This window comes from Trachypithecus francoisi, unplaced genomic scaffold, assembly GCF_009764315.1.
Source record: "Trachypithecus francoisi isolate TF-2019V2 unplaced genomic scaffold, Tfra_2.0 Lachesis_group6, whole genome shotgun sequence".
NCBI classification, from domain to species: Eukaryota; Metazoa; Chordata; class Mammalia; order Primates; family Cercopithecidae; genus Trachypithecus; species Trachypithecus francoisi.
In genome coordinates this window covers 119878368-119895867 of record NW_022681471.1, presented here as the reverse complement: position 1 = coordinate 119895867, position 17500 = coordinate 119878368, and the positions used below count along the sequence as shown (strand labels likewise).

Sequence of the window (17500 nt, the reverse complement as noted above, 5' to 3'; positions counted from 1 at the left end):
AGATTTACCATATTGTTTAAAGCAAACTTCTAACTCATTTTTAGAATAGGCTGATGCTCTTCAACAAAATGATGTCTTCTGTATCCAATCCAAAGCACTTTGATTTCTGAATTCTTGATTATTTTAAACAATTCTGATAAGCAGTGGGAAAGATTTGTTTCCATCTCCAGTGCCAAAGGTATCGTGGGAAGGATTAAAACTCTGTAATCATATTTTGACATATACATGAAGTGCTACACAAAGAGAAGACAAGGAACTCTTAGGCAAAATGCCAATGACTCTTTGTAGGGAGGGATTTAGAGAGGGCCAAAAAACATTTTTAACTTCTATCAACCATAAAAGTCTGTGGACAGTCTTGAACACCAAGCTGTCTGGCTGACCAAGAATTTTGAACATAGCCAAATTCAGTCTATAGTATTCTTTTTCAAGCAGCCCTTTAATCATAGTAATACTCTTGTCTTTCTCTTTCTCACCTTTTATTTATGGGAAGAGTAGTGAGAAAAGAAGAACTAAAGGGGAAGAGAATAAAGATGATGACAGGGACTCACCGTACTAAAATTTAACCAGAGACGTGTTAATTGTGAAACTGGACTTTGATTTCTTCACCTTTTGAGTCAGCATCCTTGACTGAAGTTGGGTTACAGATGTTCCAATTTCTTGGAAAATTAAAACCAGAAAAAGAACAAATTCCCATGTCTTGTATAAATAATCCATCTACAACCTTACAAAGGCAACAGTATAATAAAACCACAAATGGTCCCCAAATAGACTAACACAGAGCCTTCCTATTTGTTAACTTCAATCCATGGGTAATGTGTTCCAAGACTGAGTCAGCAAATCTATTAACCAAAGCTAGAATATTCCTCACAAAGCTTCTAATATTTATTAGTTACATTTGCTATTTACTAAAATATTTTTAAGACTTCTTGTAGGAAAGCGCATCAAGATGTAACACGGGAAACTCATTGGCAAAGATTTCATAGAGCTCTGAGTACAGATACCTTCATATGATATGATTCTTCAATTTTATGACTAAAATTAATGAAGAGGGACTTTATTATGGTCTAGGGCTCCTTCTATGTGATCATTTGCAGGATGTTCTGACACAGACCGGCAGGGGTGTCTGCTTACACAGGCGTGTGCCTGAAGGTACCCTTTCGATGTAGAAAGAGACATGGTCATGTTGAACCTTCCTTCCATGAAAATGCGCTAAAGCATTCCCTAACTGGAGAGAGAGACACTCAGCAAACTTATGCATCAGGGCTGAATGGTGTGATTAAGGCAGGGGAAATGTTCAAATAAAATGGGGCAAAAATTCAGGAAACCTGAGTTTGGGTCTGTTCTTCTTCCACAATGAGCTGTGTGACCTTGGGAAAGACTTTTGCCTAGTGGGTTTCCGTTTTCTCATTTACAAAGTGGTGGAGTTGGAGAGCTTATCTTTGGTATCCATTGCTGCCTGACATTCTGATTCAAATGAAAGTACCAGAAGAAAATGGAACAGTAAGTGGTGGTTTGATTTGAAAAGCATCTCATTCTCATTCTATCAGGAATTCTAGATTCTTGTTGCCCTAAGAACTTTGTTCATATCCTAATACACCATTATGGCAATGGAAGAGCTGAATGAATGAATTGAAAGTTTCCTGTACAACTATTATATAAATGGGCCAGAGACAGCCCCTGTATATTAGATGAAAATGGCCCCCATGTTGGTTACTTCCTTACACTAGGATAGGACCATTATCCCAAAGCACACTGATGCCAAACTCCAATTTTCACACATCGAATTGCTTTAAATATATTCCAAAATGAACAAAATTTTAGCCATTTAGAGCCTACCTACTTCATATACACTGTGAAACTATTCCCAACATCTGCTAGCCAGAAATAAGATAAACTATTACCAACATCTGCTAGCCAGCTATAAGACCTCAAACTGCTAGTGTCCTTCAGAGCTCTCTAATCCAGAGAAACCTCACCTTGCTGTTGAGTGATATCACCTAGACATGTAACCCCTCTCTCTGATTTCCCCTACTCCTTCAGGCGTCTTGCCCATATTCCTTTCTGAGTGGGGCCTTGTGCCACTGTCTGTGGAAAAACTCCAGCTATGAGGAACTTTCCTCTTATGCAGCCTTGTCTGAGCACTGCCCAAATAAAGTTTGCATGTTACTGCCTCTCATGAAACTGTCTCTTCCTTGATCAACTCCCCAATCCCCAAATATATCACATCAACCCATCTAAATATAGTATACAAGTAGGTCCTAAAAGTATTGAATATGGCCTCCTGTGTATCCACAAACAAGAGGAAAGGTAGTTCCCTGCTATTCAGCACCAGCTCAGAAAAATTGAAGAATTGACCAAATCTGATGAGAGGCTGGAACACTAGGCAAGGGATCAGTATATATCCCCAATTCAGGTCAGAGATCATTCATGAATTCCTGTGCAAATAGGGAGTGGTCAGATCCTTGGCAAAATCACAGATGGGCCAAGATTTTCCTCTTGAACGCTTCAACATGTATCTCTCCTCCTAAGCCTTTTCAGTCTTTACAAGTTTCCAAGACAAAACCTTCTCTCAACAAAAAATCCGATTCCTATTGGGTTGTGCCAAACTGGTTAAGGACCTATGTGAGCATGTGATTAAGAGCACAAACCCTGGAGTCAGACCATCCAGTTAGAATCCCAGGTCTGTCATTTACTATATGTGTAACCCTAGGCAAGGTGCTAATCTCACTATGTTTCAGTTCCCTATCTCATTAGGTTGTTGTGAGAATTCAATTGCACACATTTTACATGCCTCCTCAGAGTCACTCAGCCTCATTGTAGCTCCTCAGCCCTTGGCCTCTTATGGAGACCTGTAGGTGCCATCATTGTTGCAACTGTTGACATTGCCAGATGCCTTGGCCTCTCCTAGCCGACTGTCAAGTTCTGACAACATCTTGATTGTCCTCTCAGTGGTGGGAGTTCCAGCAGCTCCAGAGTCTGGGCTTGACCCAACTGACCTACTGAGACTCTGGATCCTCTCTTCATGCCCACATTTGGATACAGATCCAAGCCATAGAATGGGACATGTGGCCTATTCAGAGGTTGTCTGCAGGGGCTGGGTGACACAGACCAGAAGGGCAGGGAATTAGCTCCCCATGGGCAAACTGACCAAAGAGGAATGGAAGATGTGGGACAACAGACAAATTCTTGCTCCCTTACAAAGTTCTGAGGTACAGCTTTCTGAACAGGCATCCTACATGGCCAAGCATCTGTCTCACTTCCCTTCTCCTTTACTCCCACTGCCCTGGGATTGCAAATAATACTTGCCTTGGGCTTTGTTTTCCAGAGAACCCAAGTTAAATCAGAATTAAAAGAATTGACACATATAAAGAACTCAGAACTTCACGGTCCAATACAGTTGCCACTCACTGCATGTGGCTACTGGGCATGTGACATGTGGCCAGTCTGCACAGATGTGCTGCAAGTGTAAAATACACACTAGATTCAAAGACTTGATAACAAAAAGTGCGAGCTCTCATTATAATTTTATATTGATTACATGTTGCAATGATAATGTTTTGGATATATTGGATTAAATATGCTATTAAAATTAACTCTTACCTGTTTTATTTCAGTTTTTAAATGTTTACTGTGAAATTTGAAGTTACGTGTTGCTTCCATTATATTTTTATTAGACAGCTCTGACTTAGAACTTAGCACCTCATAAGCCCATAAAAGATGTTGGCCATTTTCATTTCCCATCCCAAGAATTTCTAGAGATTTGCTGTCAGTAAAGACTAATGATAAAAGGGAATTTGGGAGAAGAAAAGATAAGAGAAAAGGAAAGAAATATTTATTAAGTACCCTCTATGTTGCTAGGCACATTAAATACCATACAAAAACCTCAAGGACTGTGTATTATCATCCTCACTTGGCAGACGAGGAAATAAAGGCTCAAAATAATTTTCCCAAGGTCACAGATGTATTAAACAACAGAGCTGAGATTTGAACCCAGGTGTGCTTGACTCCACAGCCTATGCTCCTTTCAATCCCTCATACTGTTAAAGGATGGACTCTAATGGTACAGTTTTAATAACGTGACAGTAAGATTTTCTGTCATATGTTGGACTGTTTAGAATCCTTTAAATCAGCCACACAGGAGGTCACCTACACCAACCAAGTTAAAAGCTGGTTTTAGACAAAAATCTCTCTCTCTCTCTCCTGGCCCTGGGGTCATGGAATGAATTGGCTGTACACTATATTCCATGGCACAGGGTCATCATACATCCATGGGCACCCCTCTTGTTTTGTGTTATTTTCCCCCATCATCCCCCATCTCAAGACCATTCCCCATTGGCTCTCAGTTGAGCATATGTAATAGACATCCTTCCAATCTACCCACAGTGTATTTATTAGATAGATGGGTGTCCTTGAAAAATGAGTAGCATTGTGTGCTAAACTGCTTTCTTTTCTGATTTATTCTCTTTTTTTTTTTTCCTGAGAGTTAATATATAACTGCAAGTGAATATAGCCCATTGCTTCTGGCAGCTACACTATATTCCATCATATGTAACCACCATATTTCGCTTATTCATTCTCTCAGTGGTGAACACCTATATCAACTCTGACTCCTTTCTATTACTCACAATGCTGGGATGACCACTGCCATATGTCTGCTGGTGAAGTTTTGATGGAATAAATATTAGGAGTGAAATTTCTCGGGCATACCCTGTATGCAGTGCTAGCTTCACTGAGTAATGTCAACTTGTCCTCCACAATGAACACAGTTACACCCACCTGCCAAACATGAAGTTTCCATTTCTTCCCATCCTTGCCAGCACCTCACAGTACCCAACTTTGTATTTTTTCTTAATTTGAAGGGTGTCAAGTGGCAGCATATTATTCAAATTTCTATTTTTCTGCATATTGATGAAAGGAACATTTCTTCATATTCTTATCAGCTTTCCATAGTTGAGTACAGGATTTTCTTAAGATCCGGTGCCTGGAGTCCCCACTAACACAAGCATACAACTTTACACAAAGACAGAAATGTCTCCCCCCACAGAGTGGAGACGGTATGGATACATGGTTTTGTTTCCCCAACTATGTCATACTCTGGGACTGACCAAGTACATCAATTTTCTGCAGATATAACTGCTCTAGGACTTGGAGATTTGCTTGTGCAATCAAATTTCACGGAACCAAAACCGGTATTGTGATAAATGTGTCTTTTATTATCTTTTGGGACTATTTCTAAAGTGAAACGAACGAGAATTGAGGTTGAATGGATTCAAGTTTGGCAGACCTAATGGAGTCACATCCAGTTCAGGGGAGGCAACTCAGGCTACGATGCTCATAAAGAAAAAAGAAAATCCTTATTCTACCCAAGCAAAGCAGGGTTAAAATTGGATAAAGATGCTTGGCATTATTTAGAATGTAATTTTAATTCTAATTTATTTTAATGTGATTATAAGGACAAGGGTTTTTAGATCAGAACTTTACTTTTGTCTTAGAAGTTGATGATGGGAGAGGTTTATGTACAAATTTGTGATATTTTAATATTTAGATAAAATGAATGTGCAGCCTAGAAGACAGATATGCCTTGGTGTGAATTTAACAAAAACTCTCCATATACATTTCAGATCATTCTGGGGTAAAATTGATCCCAGAGAACAGAAGTTAGTTTTATGTGAGGGGGTTCACACTGATAAATTTCTCATTTCTTTCCTTGAGGGGGCAGTCATGGCTAAGCGTCCGACTCTAATATGTTAATAGAAAAAAACATCAGGGATGTTCGAAGGAGCTCCAGACCCCTCCCTAATAGCCCCATGAGGCAATACTGCCAGCTGCTCTCTGCCTTCTCACTAATCCCTGAGGGGGAGGGGGAGGCAGGAGGTGGGATCCAGCTGGTAAGAGTAATTCAAGGGACTGAGTATGCTCAGCTCACGCCCTTCTGGGCTCTTTTTCTTTCTTTCTCTTTCTCTCTTCTTCTGTCAATAGGTAAGCCTGCCTCTGAAGAAGATGCCTGTGACTGTGTGTACACCTCTGCCTGGACATGGTTAATGAAGCGGGGGAAGTATTAAGAAGCCCAACAGGTCTCAGATATAAGTCATGTGCTTTTATCTAGATTTTACTGGTAAGAAAGATGATATTTGGATCCCTATCTGGCCAACTCCTCAGTCTCCCTCTCAGTTCGTTCTGAACTTGGAAAGGAAAGAAAGATATACAGGCATGCCTTGTTTTATCACACTTCCTTTATTGTGCTTTGTAAATATATGTTTTTTTTTTTTTTTTTTTTTTTTTTTTTTTTACAAATTGAAGGTTTGTGGTAACCCTACGTTGAGCAAACCTGTTGGTGTCATTTTTCCAACAGCATGTGCTCACCTCACGTCTCAGTGTCACATTTTGGTAATTCTGCCACATTTCAAACTTTTTCATTATCACTATATCTATTATCTGTGATCTTTGATGTTACTATCGAAATTGTTTTGATGCACCACAAACTGTGCCCACATAAGGTACATCGAACTTAACTGATAATGTGTGTTCTGAGGTTGCTCCCCCAACTGGCTGTTCTCCGTCTCTCTCCCTCTCCTTGGGTCTCCCTGTTCTGAGACACAACAATATTGAAATGAGACCAATTAACAACCCCACAATGGCTTCGATGTGTTCAGGAGAAAGGAAGAGTCATGTGTCTCTCACTTTAAATAAAAAGCTAGAAATGATTAAGCTTAGTGAGGAAAGCATGTCAAAAGCCGAGATAGGCCAAGAGCTAGGCCTCTTGCACCAATTAGCCAAGTTGGGAATGCAAGGGAAAGTTTCTGAAGGAAATTAAAAGTGCTACTCCAGCGAACACACAGATGATAAGAAAGCAAAACAGCCTAACTGCTGATATGGAGAAAAGTTGAGTGGTCTGGATGGAAGATCAAACTATCCACAACATTCCCTTAAGCCAAAGTCCAATACAGAGCAAGACCTTAACTCTCTTCACTTCTGTGAGGCTGAGAGGGGTGAGGAAACTGCAGAGGAAAAGTTGGAAGCTAGCAGAGGTTGGCTGCTGAGGTTTAAGGAAAGAAGCCAAATCTATAACATAAAAGTACAAGCTAAAGTAGCAAGTGCTGATGGAGAAGCTGCAGTAAGTTATCCAGAAGATCTAGCTAAGATCATTGATGAAGGTGGCTACACTAAACAACCGATTTTCAATGAGATGAAACAGCCTTATATTGGAAAAAGATTCCATCTATGACTTTCATAGCTAGAGAGGAGAAGTTGATGTTTGTCTTCAAAGCTTCAAAGAACAGGCTGACTCTGTCTCGTTAGGGTTAATGCAGCTGATGACTTTAAGTTGAAGCCAGTGTTCATTTACCATTGTAAAATCCTAGGGCCCTTAAGAATTATGCTAAATCTACTCTACTTGTGTTCTAGAAATGTAACAACAAAACCTGAATGAAAGCTATTCTGTGTACAGCATGGTTTGCTGAATATTTAGGTCCATTATTGAGCCCTACTATTCAGAAAAAAATATTCCTTTAAAAATATTACTGCTCATTGACAATGCATTTGGTCAACCAAGAGCTCTGATGGAGATGTGTGAGATTAATGTTGTCTGATAACACAACATCAATTTAGCAGCCCATGGATCAAGGAGTAATTTCAACTTTCAAGTCTTATTATTTCAGACTTGAAAGTCAAAATTACTCCTTATTATAATTAATCATAATATTAACAATTATATTCAATAATTTAATTATTTTATTAATTATAAGTATAATAATCATAATTATTATAAATTTCATAAGGCTATAGCTGCCGTAGATGGTGATTCCTCTAATGGATCTGGCAAAGTAAGCTGAAAACCTTCTGAAAGGATTCACTGCTCTAGATGCCATTAAGAACATTTGTGATTCGTGGGAGGGGATCAAAATATCAACCTTAATAGGAGTTCGGTAGAAGTTGATTCCAACACTAATGGGTGACTTTAAGGGGTTCAAGACTTCAGTGTAGGAAGTCACTGCAAATATGGTGGAAATAGCAAGAGAGCTAGAATTAGAAGTGGAGCCTGAAGATGTGACTGAATTGCTACAAGCTCATGATAAAACTCCAGCAGATGAGGAGATGATTCTTATCGAAAAGCAAAGAAAGTAGTTTCTTGAGAGGGGATCTTCTGGTGAAGATGCTGTGAACATTGTGGAAATGACAATAAAAGTTTTAAAATATCACATAAACTCAGTTGATAAAGCAGTGGCAGGGTTGGAGAGGATTGACTCCAATTTTGAAAGAAGTTCTACTGTGAGTAAAATATAATCAAATAGCATCACATGCTACAGAGAAATCTTTCGTGAAATGAAGAGTCAATCAATGCAGCAAATAACATTGTTGTCTGATTTTAAGAAATTGCCACAGCCACCCCAACCTTCAGCAACCACCACTGTAATCAGTCAGCACCCATCAACACTGAGACAAGATTCTCCATCAGCGGAAACATTAGGACGTGCTGGAGGTTCGGATGATCATTAGCATTTTTCAACAAAAGTATTTTTTAATTAAAGTATGTACTTTTTTAGATATAATGCTATTGCACACTTAGACTACAAAATAGTGTAAACATAACTTTTATATGCACTTGGAAGCAAAAAAAATGTGTGATTCGCTTTATTGCAATATCCCTTTATTACAGTGATCTGGAACTGAACCCACAATATCTCTGGGGTACGCCGTGTTGTCTTTTGGTCTTCTCAACCTCAACTGCCTACATTTGACTTCCATTGAATTCTAGGCCCTCTTCAATAAACTGGTCTGCTTTTGTTGGGCTGACAGACTTTGTCAGTTAAAACCTACGAAAACACTTAATGACAGTCGGCAACTCTTGCTCAAAACTTCTTTTGGACTGACGTGTAACAGATGGCCTCAAATTCATATCTGATGCAGGGAAAATCCACCAGCCAAGTCTTGGTAGTTACTTAGAGACACTCAAAGTCTCCCAAGGCAGACAAAAACATAGCTGGGTACTGACTCCTGACAAGCAGAACTGCCACAGCCAGGAGTGGAGGCTGCTGAGGAAAAGAATCTGGCTGGGGGACTCAATTGGCAGAAAACCTAATGAAACAGAGGCAGGGAGCAGTCTACAAGAAATCTGTTTGGTGGAGATAGGGTGGAAAGGCCCAAAAATCAATGTCAAGGAACCAAGATGGTGCGGAAACGGTGTCAGGTTATTTTTCTTCCTCCTTTTCACTGCCCAGCTCTCCCTCTGTCCTGTGTATCCCTTCTTTGTAACTAGAGAATAACACGTGGGGGTGGGAGGTCGGGTGGGGAAGCCAGCATTGTTCTTAGAGCCCAGAGATGAGAAGAAAATTGATCAGAGGCAGGTGACTGAAGGCAGTGGGACAGAAGAGCCTTGTTCTGGACCTCAAAATGGCTTCCTTTAAAAAAGGCATTTAAATTTCTCCAATTGCTATTTATAGTTGATCTAGGGTAGAAAAATTATGACCATCATGGTTTCCTTCCATAATATTAAAAACTATCATCTTGAACAATCAGAACACTTGGACACAGGGCAGGGAACATCACACACCAGGGCTGGTCGGGGGATGGGGACCTGGGGGAGGGATAGCATTAGGAGAAATACCCAGTGTAAATGACAAGTTGATGGGTGCAGCAAACCAACATGGTACATGTATACCTATGTAACAAACCTGCACGTTCTGCACATGTACCCTAGAACTTAAAGTAAAATAATAATAATAATAATAATAATAAAGAGAGCAAGGGGGCTTTAAGATTTTACGAAAAAGAGGTAAATTGTCATTGTTTTATTTCTCAACAAACCTGGAGGAGCCAACCTTAATCAGTCCATATTGTATTCTAAACATAACAGCCATATTCTCAATACAAAAGACTCCGAAAGATGGCATCGTGAGAGCATTGTGTTTGTGAAATTCTGTTTTAGTTTTGTTGGCTCGGGGGGGAGGTAAAAGGTAAAGAATACACACGAGCAACTAGCCAGGTGAAATGTCATCAGTATATTCAAGATACTTCTAAAAACAAAAGAGAATAAACTTGAAAAGTTTAAAAAACTAAGAGAGAAACACACAAATACCAGACAAATTTTACATAGGAAAGATAAGAACTTTTCTGATCTTCATACTTAAGAAAATGAATGTGTGTTTTGAAGGCCTTCTTAAAGCAATTGGTTTATACCACTGAACACTGTTTCACACCTCTATGCAGAAACACCTCTACCCATACTGTCTCCTTCTGCACCATCTAGACCAGGGGTGGCCAAGATGGATTCCCTGGGCCACACTGGAAGAAGAATTGTCCTGGGCCACACATGAGATACACTAACATTAATGATAGCTGATGAGTTAAAAGAAAAAAAAATCACAAACAAAAATCTCACAATGTTTTAAGAAAGTTTACAAATTTGTGTTGGGCCATAGTATCAAAGCTGTCCTGAGCCATGAGTTGAATAAGACTCACGAGTTATTCAAATAATGAGGTTATTCAAATAACCATAACGAGTTGATCTAGACATCCCACCCTTCTTTGCCAGGTCAGTTTTCTCCTTTAGACTGAGGCCTGCTTTTCTTGGACCTCCAGATTGGCTGAGCTCCTCCTCTGCTTTCCCATTAGCCTGCCATGATTCCTAGTGTGCTGACTCACCACAGTATACTCATGCTATCAGTTTGTATGTCTGTCCCTTCAATTGCATCCATCCAGCCCCCTGATTTTTTCACCTTTTCTCCTTCATACCTCTATAGGGTCTTGCATGCAGCTGGCCCTCAGTAAATGTTTGCTGAACTCAACCGAACTATAGTATCAGTTACCTCATTTCATTTTACTAAGCCAAAGGAATACTGAACAGCCCCTGGATCTGCAATGGATGGCAAAAAAAATGATTTCCTGTGATTTTTATGACAGAACATGTTATTCCTTTAATTGTTACTATCAATGATGTAGAGCTCATTTAGTTGAAATGTCTAAATACTTGGCTATCTTGGAGTACCTATACCTGTCACAGGAGTAGAATTCTTTTTCAAAACAGATTTATTGAGATATAATTTACATACTATAAACTTCTACTGCTTCCAGTAATCAGAATTTTATCTGAACCTGAATTTGCTCAACACATTTGAGTGTGAGCTCGATCAAATTATTCAAAAGCTACATGATCCAAAGGATTTCTGCTTTGGTCAAAATAAGTACTGTGTTTGCAGCTATCAACAGCATAGTTTTATATATGCTGATACCAGTTGTTGTTTGTTTGTTTGTTTTTGAGACAGAGTTTCACTCTGTCGCCCAGGGCCCAGGCTGGAGTGCAGTGGCGCAATCTCAGTTCACTGCAAGCTCTGCCTCCCGGGTTCACGCCATTCTTCTGTCTCAGCCTCCAGAGTAGCTGGGACTACAGGCACCCACCACCATGCCTGGCTAACTTTGTTTTTGCATTTTTAGTAGAGACGAGGTTTCACCGCATTAGCCAGGATGGTCTCGATCTCCTGACCTCGTGATCTGCCCGCCTTGGCATCCCAGAGTGCTGGGATTACAGGCGTGAGCCACCAATTCGGCCGCTGATACCAGTTTTTAAAATACTGACATCCACTTCATTCATATCCACAAGAGCTCAGCTTTTAATGCAACACGCAAGAGCTCAAGACAGCTCTCTGAAGCTGTCCTGCATTTTTTTCTGTGGTTAGCAAAAATATGTAATGTGTTCCTGGGAAAAGACATACTATATCCTAAATGGACAAGTCTTGATGGCCATAGAAGTGATTACAATAATATACTAACGTGACCACTCAGCCTTTATTGAAGTTGACACCTTGGTTTTTTTAATAGCTTTTATTATGCTCTTAGTCTAAATTTCCCTGCTAAGTTACAATCCTGATCACTAGGGCCAACAAAGTATGAATGGCACAGGGTGTTACTTCTGGTTTAAAAGTGCACCTATCCATTCTTCATTCACTGGAAGGAGAGGGCTTGTCGCCACGACTGGAATGTACTTCTTAGGGATTAGGTCAGCAGGGACATCATGAATGAATAAGAACATCTGGCACCCTTTGTACACACCAAGAATGGTATTTCTGGGGTGAGTGGGCTGTCCTGGGCAAGAGCGAGCTTTTGTCCAGCTGATTGAGCAGATCCTGGCCACTGTTTATTTGCACATTCCTAACTGCAAATGAAGTGCCAACTATGGCTGCCTACCACAAGACAAGTTCTTTGAAGTTGCTGGGTACATTTCTTTGGTGTCCTCCTATTTACTAAACAAGACTAACAGACCTAATTGTGCCTATTCTCAACAGTGAATCCAAGCCAAGTTTTGCACTTGACTGTGGAATGTTGCTGATCATCTGCTGAGGCTACATGGCCTGTGGCAGGCACATCCCATAGAATAAACTGCTTCATGAAACCTAAGATGAGATGGACTGCATATAGCATGCTCGGGAGGCCACTGCACCTTAACCTCATGCCCTGCTATTTAAAACTTTGTGAGAGAAGGATGCAAGAATATGCATACAACAAATGTTGGCCTTAGGCAAAATCCAGAAGTAGACAAACTTGGGTTTTTCTCCATCCCCATATTTTGCATCATTTCCTTCCTCTTGCCCTGCCACAACTCCACAAGTATGTGGTTGCCTATGCAGCCTGCATCAGGATGCCTACATAGGTACTGCACTCTTACTATCCAAGTCTTTATACAAGACATTACAAGACGTGATCCCTGCCCAATCTTTCTTTCTTTCCCTTGCTCCATCCACATAAGCAGAATTGATTCTCCCTATTCTGGAGTATCATGAGATTTCCACATACTGCTGTTTTCGTGTTTCCTGTGTCACATTATACTACTGCTGTTTGCTGGTTTCTCTCCCAAGCTAGACTGTGAGCATTTTTGAGGACAGTGGTTGTATCTTATTCACATTGTATCTCCAGGGAACTGCATGACGTACACACAGCAGGTGCCTCATAGGAATTAAGGAGAAATGGGACATGTAAATTAAATGCCATCAGCCCCAGAATCTCAAGAGTTATGAAGACAGAATGGCTGTGTGGATCTGGGCAGAAGTTGAAATGCTTGCTGGCCAGGACAGCTGAGAAGGCTGCACCAAAGAGAGGGGATCTGGGTTGGACCTTGGTGCATAGAAGCAAGGAGATGAAGATAGGGAAATCCTCAACCCCTTTTTTCTACAGTATTTTGCAAAAAATGTTCTGCTTCCTCTCTTGCCCTGTGTCAAAAAGAGACCAGGAAGCTCTCTGATTCCTGTGGATATTTCCTTTACTTTCTCCCCCTATCTATCCATTAAAATACAGTTATAGAATGTCTTAAAAGGGGAATTTCACCAGAACTCAATAGGGTGATTTTGAATTTCTTAGGTGGAACTTTTTAAAGCACTTCTCATAGCATTTAATTAAACATGAACCATAAAAACATCAATGGAAATAACCAGTGGAGAATGGAGTTGTTATCAGAAAGAAACATATATTGCACCATCAAAAATCTTGGACTCCTAAAATGATCAAATCATATTGTTTCCAGAAACTGCCTCAAAGAAATCATGGCCATCCACTGTTTAAATGTCCATTAATGTTGAATTTAACAATGAATATTACAGTATTTTTGTTAGCTCTTTTATATTTGTATCCATTTTTCTTATACTGAAAATCTTGATTCCTATAAACTTTAACAAATTTACTAATTTGTTTTATTTCATAATACACATTAACTTGTTATGAAATTATAAAACCGACACTAACAACAAAAACTATGGAGTAAAGTTTAAAATATTTTTTGCTGTTCTTTTTGTCTTTAGAATATATCCCACTAAAATGTACAGCCAGGAAATCATGTTTAAAAGCCCTTCAAATAAATGTTTTCTCTGTGTGGTTATGTTGCCAGTATCTTTTCACCAATTTTAGCTTCTTCACTTGTTTCTATTTGTTTCTGATTTTAAGACTTGTTTCTTTTTTCTTTTCTGGTTTAACTTGATACTTTAAATATATAAGCATTTCTATCTTTCAAAAGTAAAAATTAAAAGACATATTGAAAGAAGTTTCAGGTCCATCCTTATCCCTGCTACCCTCACCCCAAAGGGAACATTTGTTAAATATCCCGTTTTTAAATCTATCACAGAGCGCTCTGATTTATAAATACAATAAATTAAAAGAGAGGTCTTTGGAAGGGAGAATTCCTTCCCGAGCAAGTGTTGTTTTCCCTTTGCTTGCTCTCTGGGACAGCTGGAGCCTGTTTACTCAAGCTCCGTATGTCAGAAACCCAGTGCCCCTCTCATACTCTCTGCCATTAGGAGAATATCTGTGATTTTTTTTTTTTTAGCTAGATCCATGAACTTGCTGGAATATTCAAAGGCGAAAAAAGTGTGTGTGTATATGTTACCTGTTTCCACAATAAATAGTTTTTTTTTTTTTTTTATGCTACTTCGAAATGATGTTCTCCTGAGCTTGAGAAGAAAAGAGCAGCCTTCTATGGGAAGATCCTAGCTTTCTCCACATCACACAGTGGACAGAAGCAAATGCAGGAAGGCAGGTGAGGGAGGAGCTCCTTAAATGTGCCCAATATAATCAAAGAAGTCAAATTCCCCTGAAAATGTTCTGAGTTTACAAAGATGCAAAATGTTTTAAGTTTACTCCTTCAGTATTCCGATGCCCAAAACCCACTGCATTTGCATGTGCTATAAAAGTATTTCCCTAAAAGCCACATAAAATATATTTTTAATCAAGGTAAGGTAGAAGGAATACTGACAAAATTGCATTTTGGTGATAAAGTGTTTCAAATAACATCCAGCCCCTAAAGTTTCTTGGATGAAAGCAAAACTGGAAAATGTCCTGGGCAGCTATTTCTCTCCAGTTCTGGTACAGAAAAAATCGTGTGTGTGCAACAGTGGCTTGCTGTAGCCAGGAGACTCCATCAGCTCTCCAAATCACAGGGGATTATTACAGGCTTGATTATAAATTACTTGTCAACCCACAACCAACAGACGCTGATTAGTGGGCAGGTTGCTTGTTGACTAGGAAAGAATTGCCCGAGGGACATGGGGTCTTCCAATGCTTGTAAAGCTAAACTGGCAAGGAAGGGGAGATACCCACAAGAAATGCCTAGAAAGCTGGTAAGTATATCCACTATTCTAGAGCTCAAGCCATGCCCTGAAAAGCCACATGGAAGAAGCTAAAGCAGATAAGAAGACACCTGCCTGTGGACTCCCAAGGGGAACTACAAGCCTCTGAACCTCTGTTCACCATTATTATCACTGCTTGAAGAAACCTGCAAGAACAATTTGGGTCCTGCAAAAGAGTCCACATTTATTTATTTTTATTTTTTTATTTTTTTTTTGAGACGGAGTCTTGCTCTGCAGCCCAGGCTGGAGTGCAGTGGCCGGATCTCAGCTCACAGCAAGCTCTGCCTCCTGGGTTTACGCCATTCTCCTGCCTCAGCCTCCCGAGTAGCTGGGACTACAGGCGCCCACCACCTCACCCGGCTAGTTTTTTGTATTTTTTAGTAGAGACGGGGTTTCACCGTGTTAGCCAGGATGGTCTCGATCTCCTGACCTCGGGTAATCCGCCTGCCTCGGCCTCCCAAAGTGCTGGGATTACAGGCTTGAGCCACCGTGCCCGGCCTAGAGTCCACATTTAAAGAAAAAAAAAAAAAAAAGATCAATCTGGTTTTTATTTCCTTACTTCCTAATCCCTTAAATAGCTTATTTTATTTTAACATATAATTTAGCTAATTTTATTGTTCTCTTAACTTTTTAGCAAGCTCATTTTAAGCTTATTTCACTCATTCCTAATCCCTATATTGTCTATCTTCTTACTACTTCACCTTCATTTCTCTTACTCCAGCATCCATGTATATTTTAATGATTTCATTACTCATTATGTCTCAGGCATTGTTTCCGGTGCTAAGTGCACAGTGGTACGATCTGAGTGAATTACATGAGATGTTTAGCAGGCATTTTTGAAAATTAAATTTTAAAAATTGGGTTATCATCCAACACATGAATACACAGACTGACCATCAGAAGAAAGATTCTTGGTTACATTTGCAGGCCACATGAAACTGCCCAAAGATTTTGTATGGAAGTGAAAAGAGCAACCACTTATACAGGGCTTACTCTGCACCAGTTCTAAGTACTTTACAAGTAATAGCCAACCTAATTCTCCCAGCAACCCTCTGAGCTGGGTCGTTATAATCTTCTCCATTTTACAGATGAGAACACTGAGGCACAGCAATCTTAAGTGACTTCTTCAGTGAGTGAGTGGTGAGCTGGTCTTGAACCAAGGCCATCTGGCTCCAGATTGCCTTTCTCTAACCCCAGTGGGGCTGAGGCCTCCTCAAGGTTTGGTTCTGACAACAGACTTTAGAGCAGCAGGAGGCAAGTAGAGACGTGTTTTTGGAAAAAGAATTGTGTCCCAAAGAGAGCTGGCAATAAATATTGCTGATTGGTTGTCTGATAAGGATGGAATGGGGTTTGGAGAATTTCATACTTTCATGAAATAAACATGTGATTGTGACCTTCCAAAAGTGACAGGAATATTCAAACTATCCCATTTTAACCTTTTCTCCCTGTTCAGTCTTCACTTTAGACTGTGCTGTCCTGGCAGAATCTTGTCTGCTTTGGCTTTCCAAGCATTGAATAAAGCTCAGACACATACAACCTGGGAAACAGGCATACAGCTACCCTTGGTAGTATCAAAAAAACAGTTTTGTTGCTCATAAAAGCAACAGTATCATATACAACCTCCCCACACCCCATCTTTTTGGGATGTCTGGACTGAGGTCCAGAAAAGGTAAATAAGATTTGCCAAATCCACAGTACCAGATCATTTGACATCTTCTAGAGGAGCTTAATCAAATGATTTCTCAAGATGGGTAAACTCCTGTGTCTTGGATCCCATGCCCATTATTCATGTTCGAAAGAGTAGTCCCCAGACCACAGTATCGGCATCACCTGGGAGACCGTTAGAAATGTAGACTCTTAGACCCCACCTCAGATGTGCTGAATCAGAGTCTACATTTTTATCAAGACCCTCAGGTAATTCACATGAATATTAAAGTTGAAATGATTGCTAATTCCATTTTCTAGATATTTAGTTGTGGAGATGGAAGTTGTTGATTCTGTATTGGTTGTAAATACATTAATCTCTTGAAATATATATTCTCAGCCTCACCTTGTCATTTAACTTAAAATTATCTCCTGATGCGAAACAATCTTCAGTTTCTTTTTATGGTAGGTCTAGACCTTTGAAGACCCAGTCATTCCTTGTTGATCAGATATTAAGGCTTCAGATGTGCAAAACGATGTTTCTTATGAGACCCACAAAGAAATGGCCAGTTGCTTCCCATCTTTAAAATGAATCTTACTGGTGTCCTTTCTTGAGCGCAGGTTAATCACCTTTCCCAAATCACAGCAAATCCCTTTAGCTTAGATGGCAGACATAAATCTCAGCCCAGCTCCTGTTCAGTTACCATAAATTAATCAAAATAATAACTGCCACTTATGTGGTGCTTACAATG

At 39.8% G+C, this 17500-nt stretch overlaps 1 protein-coding gene across 1 annotated transcript in view; it reads right to left on the bottom strand.

Moving 5' to 3' along the window:
* Positions 1 to 17500, bottom strand: part of PIR (pirin) — a 104185-nt gene that overhangs the window by 51045 nt on the left and 35640 nt on the right. The window contains exon 5 of the mRNA XM_033201418.1: positions 607 to 656. Coding sequence (XP_033057309.1) covers positions 607 to 656 — 50 coding nt within the window. The remainder of the gene's footprint in view (positions 1 to 606; positions 657 to 17500) is intronic.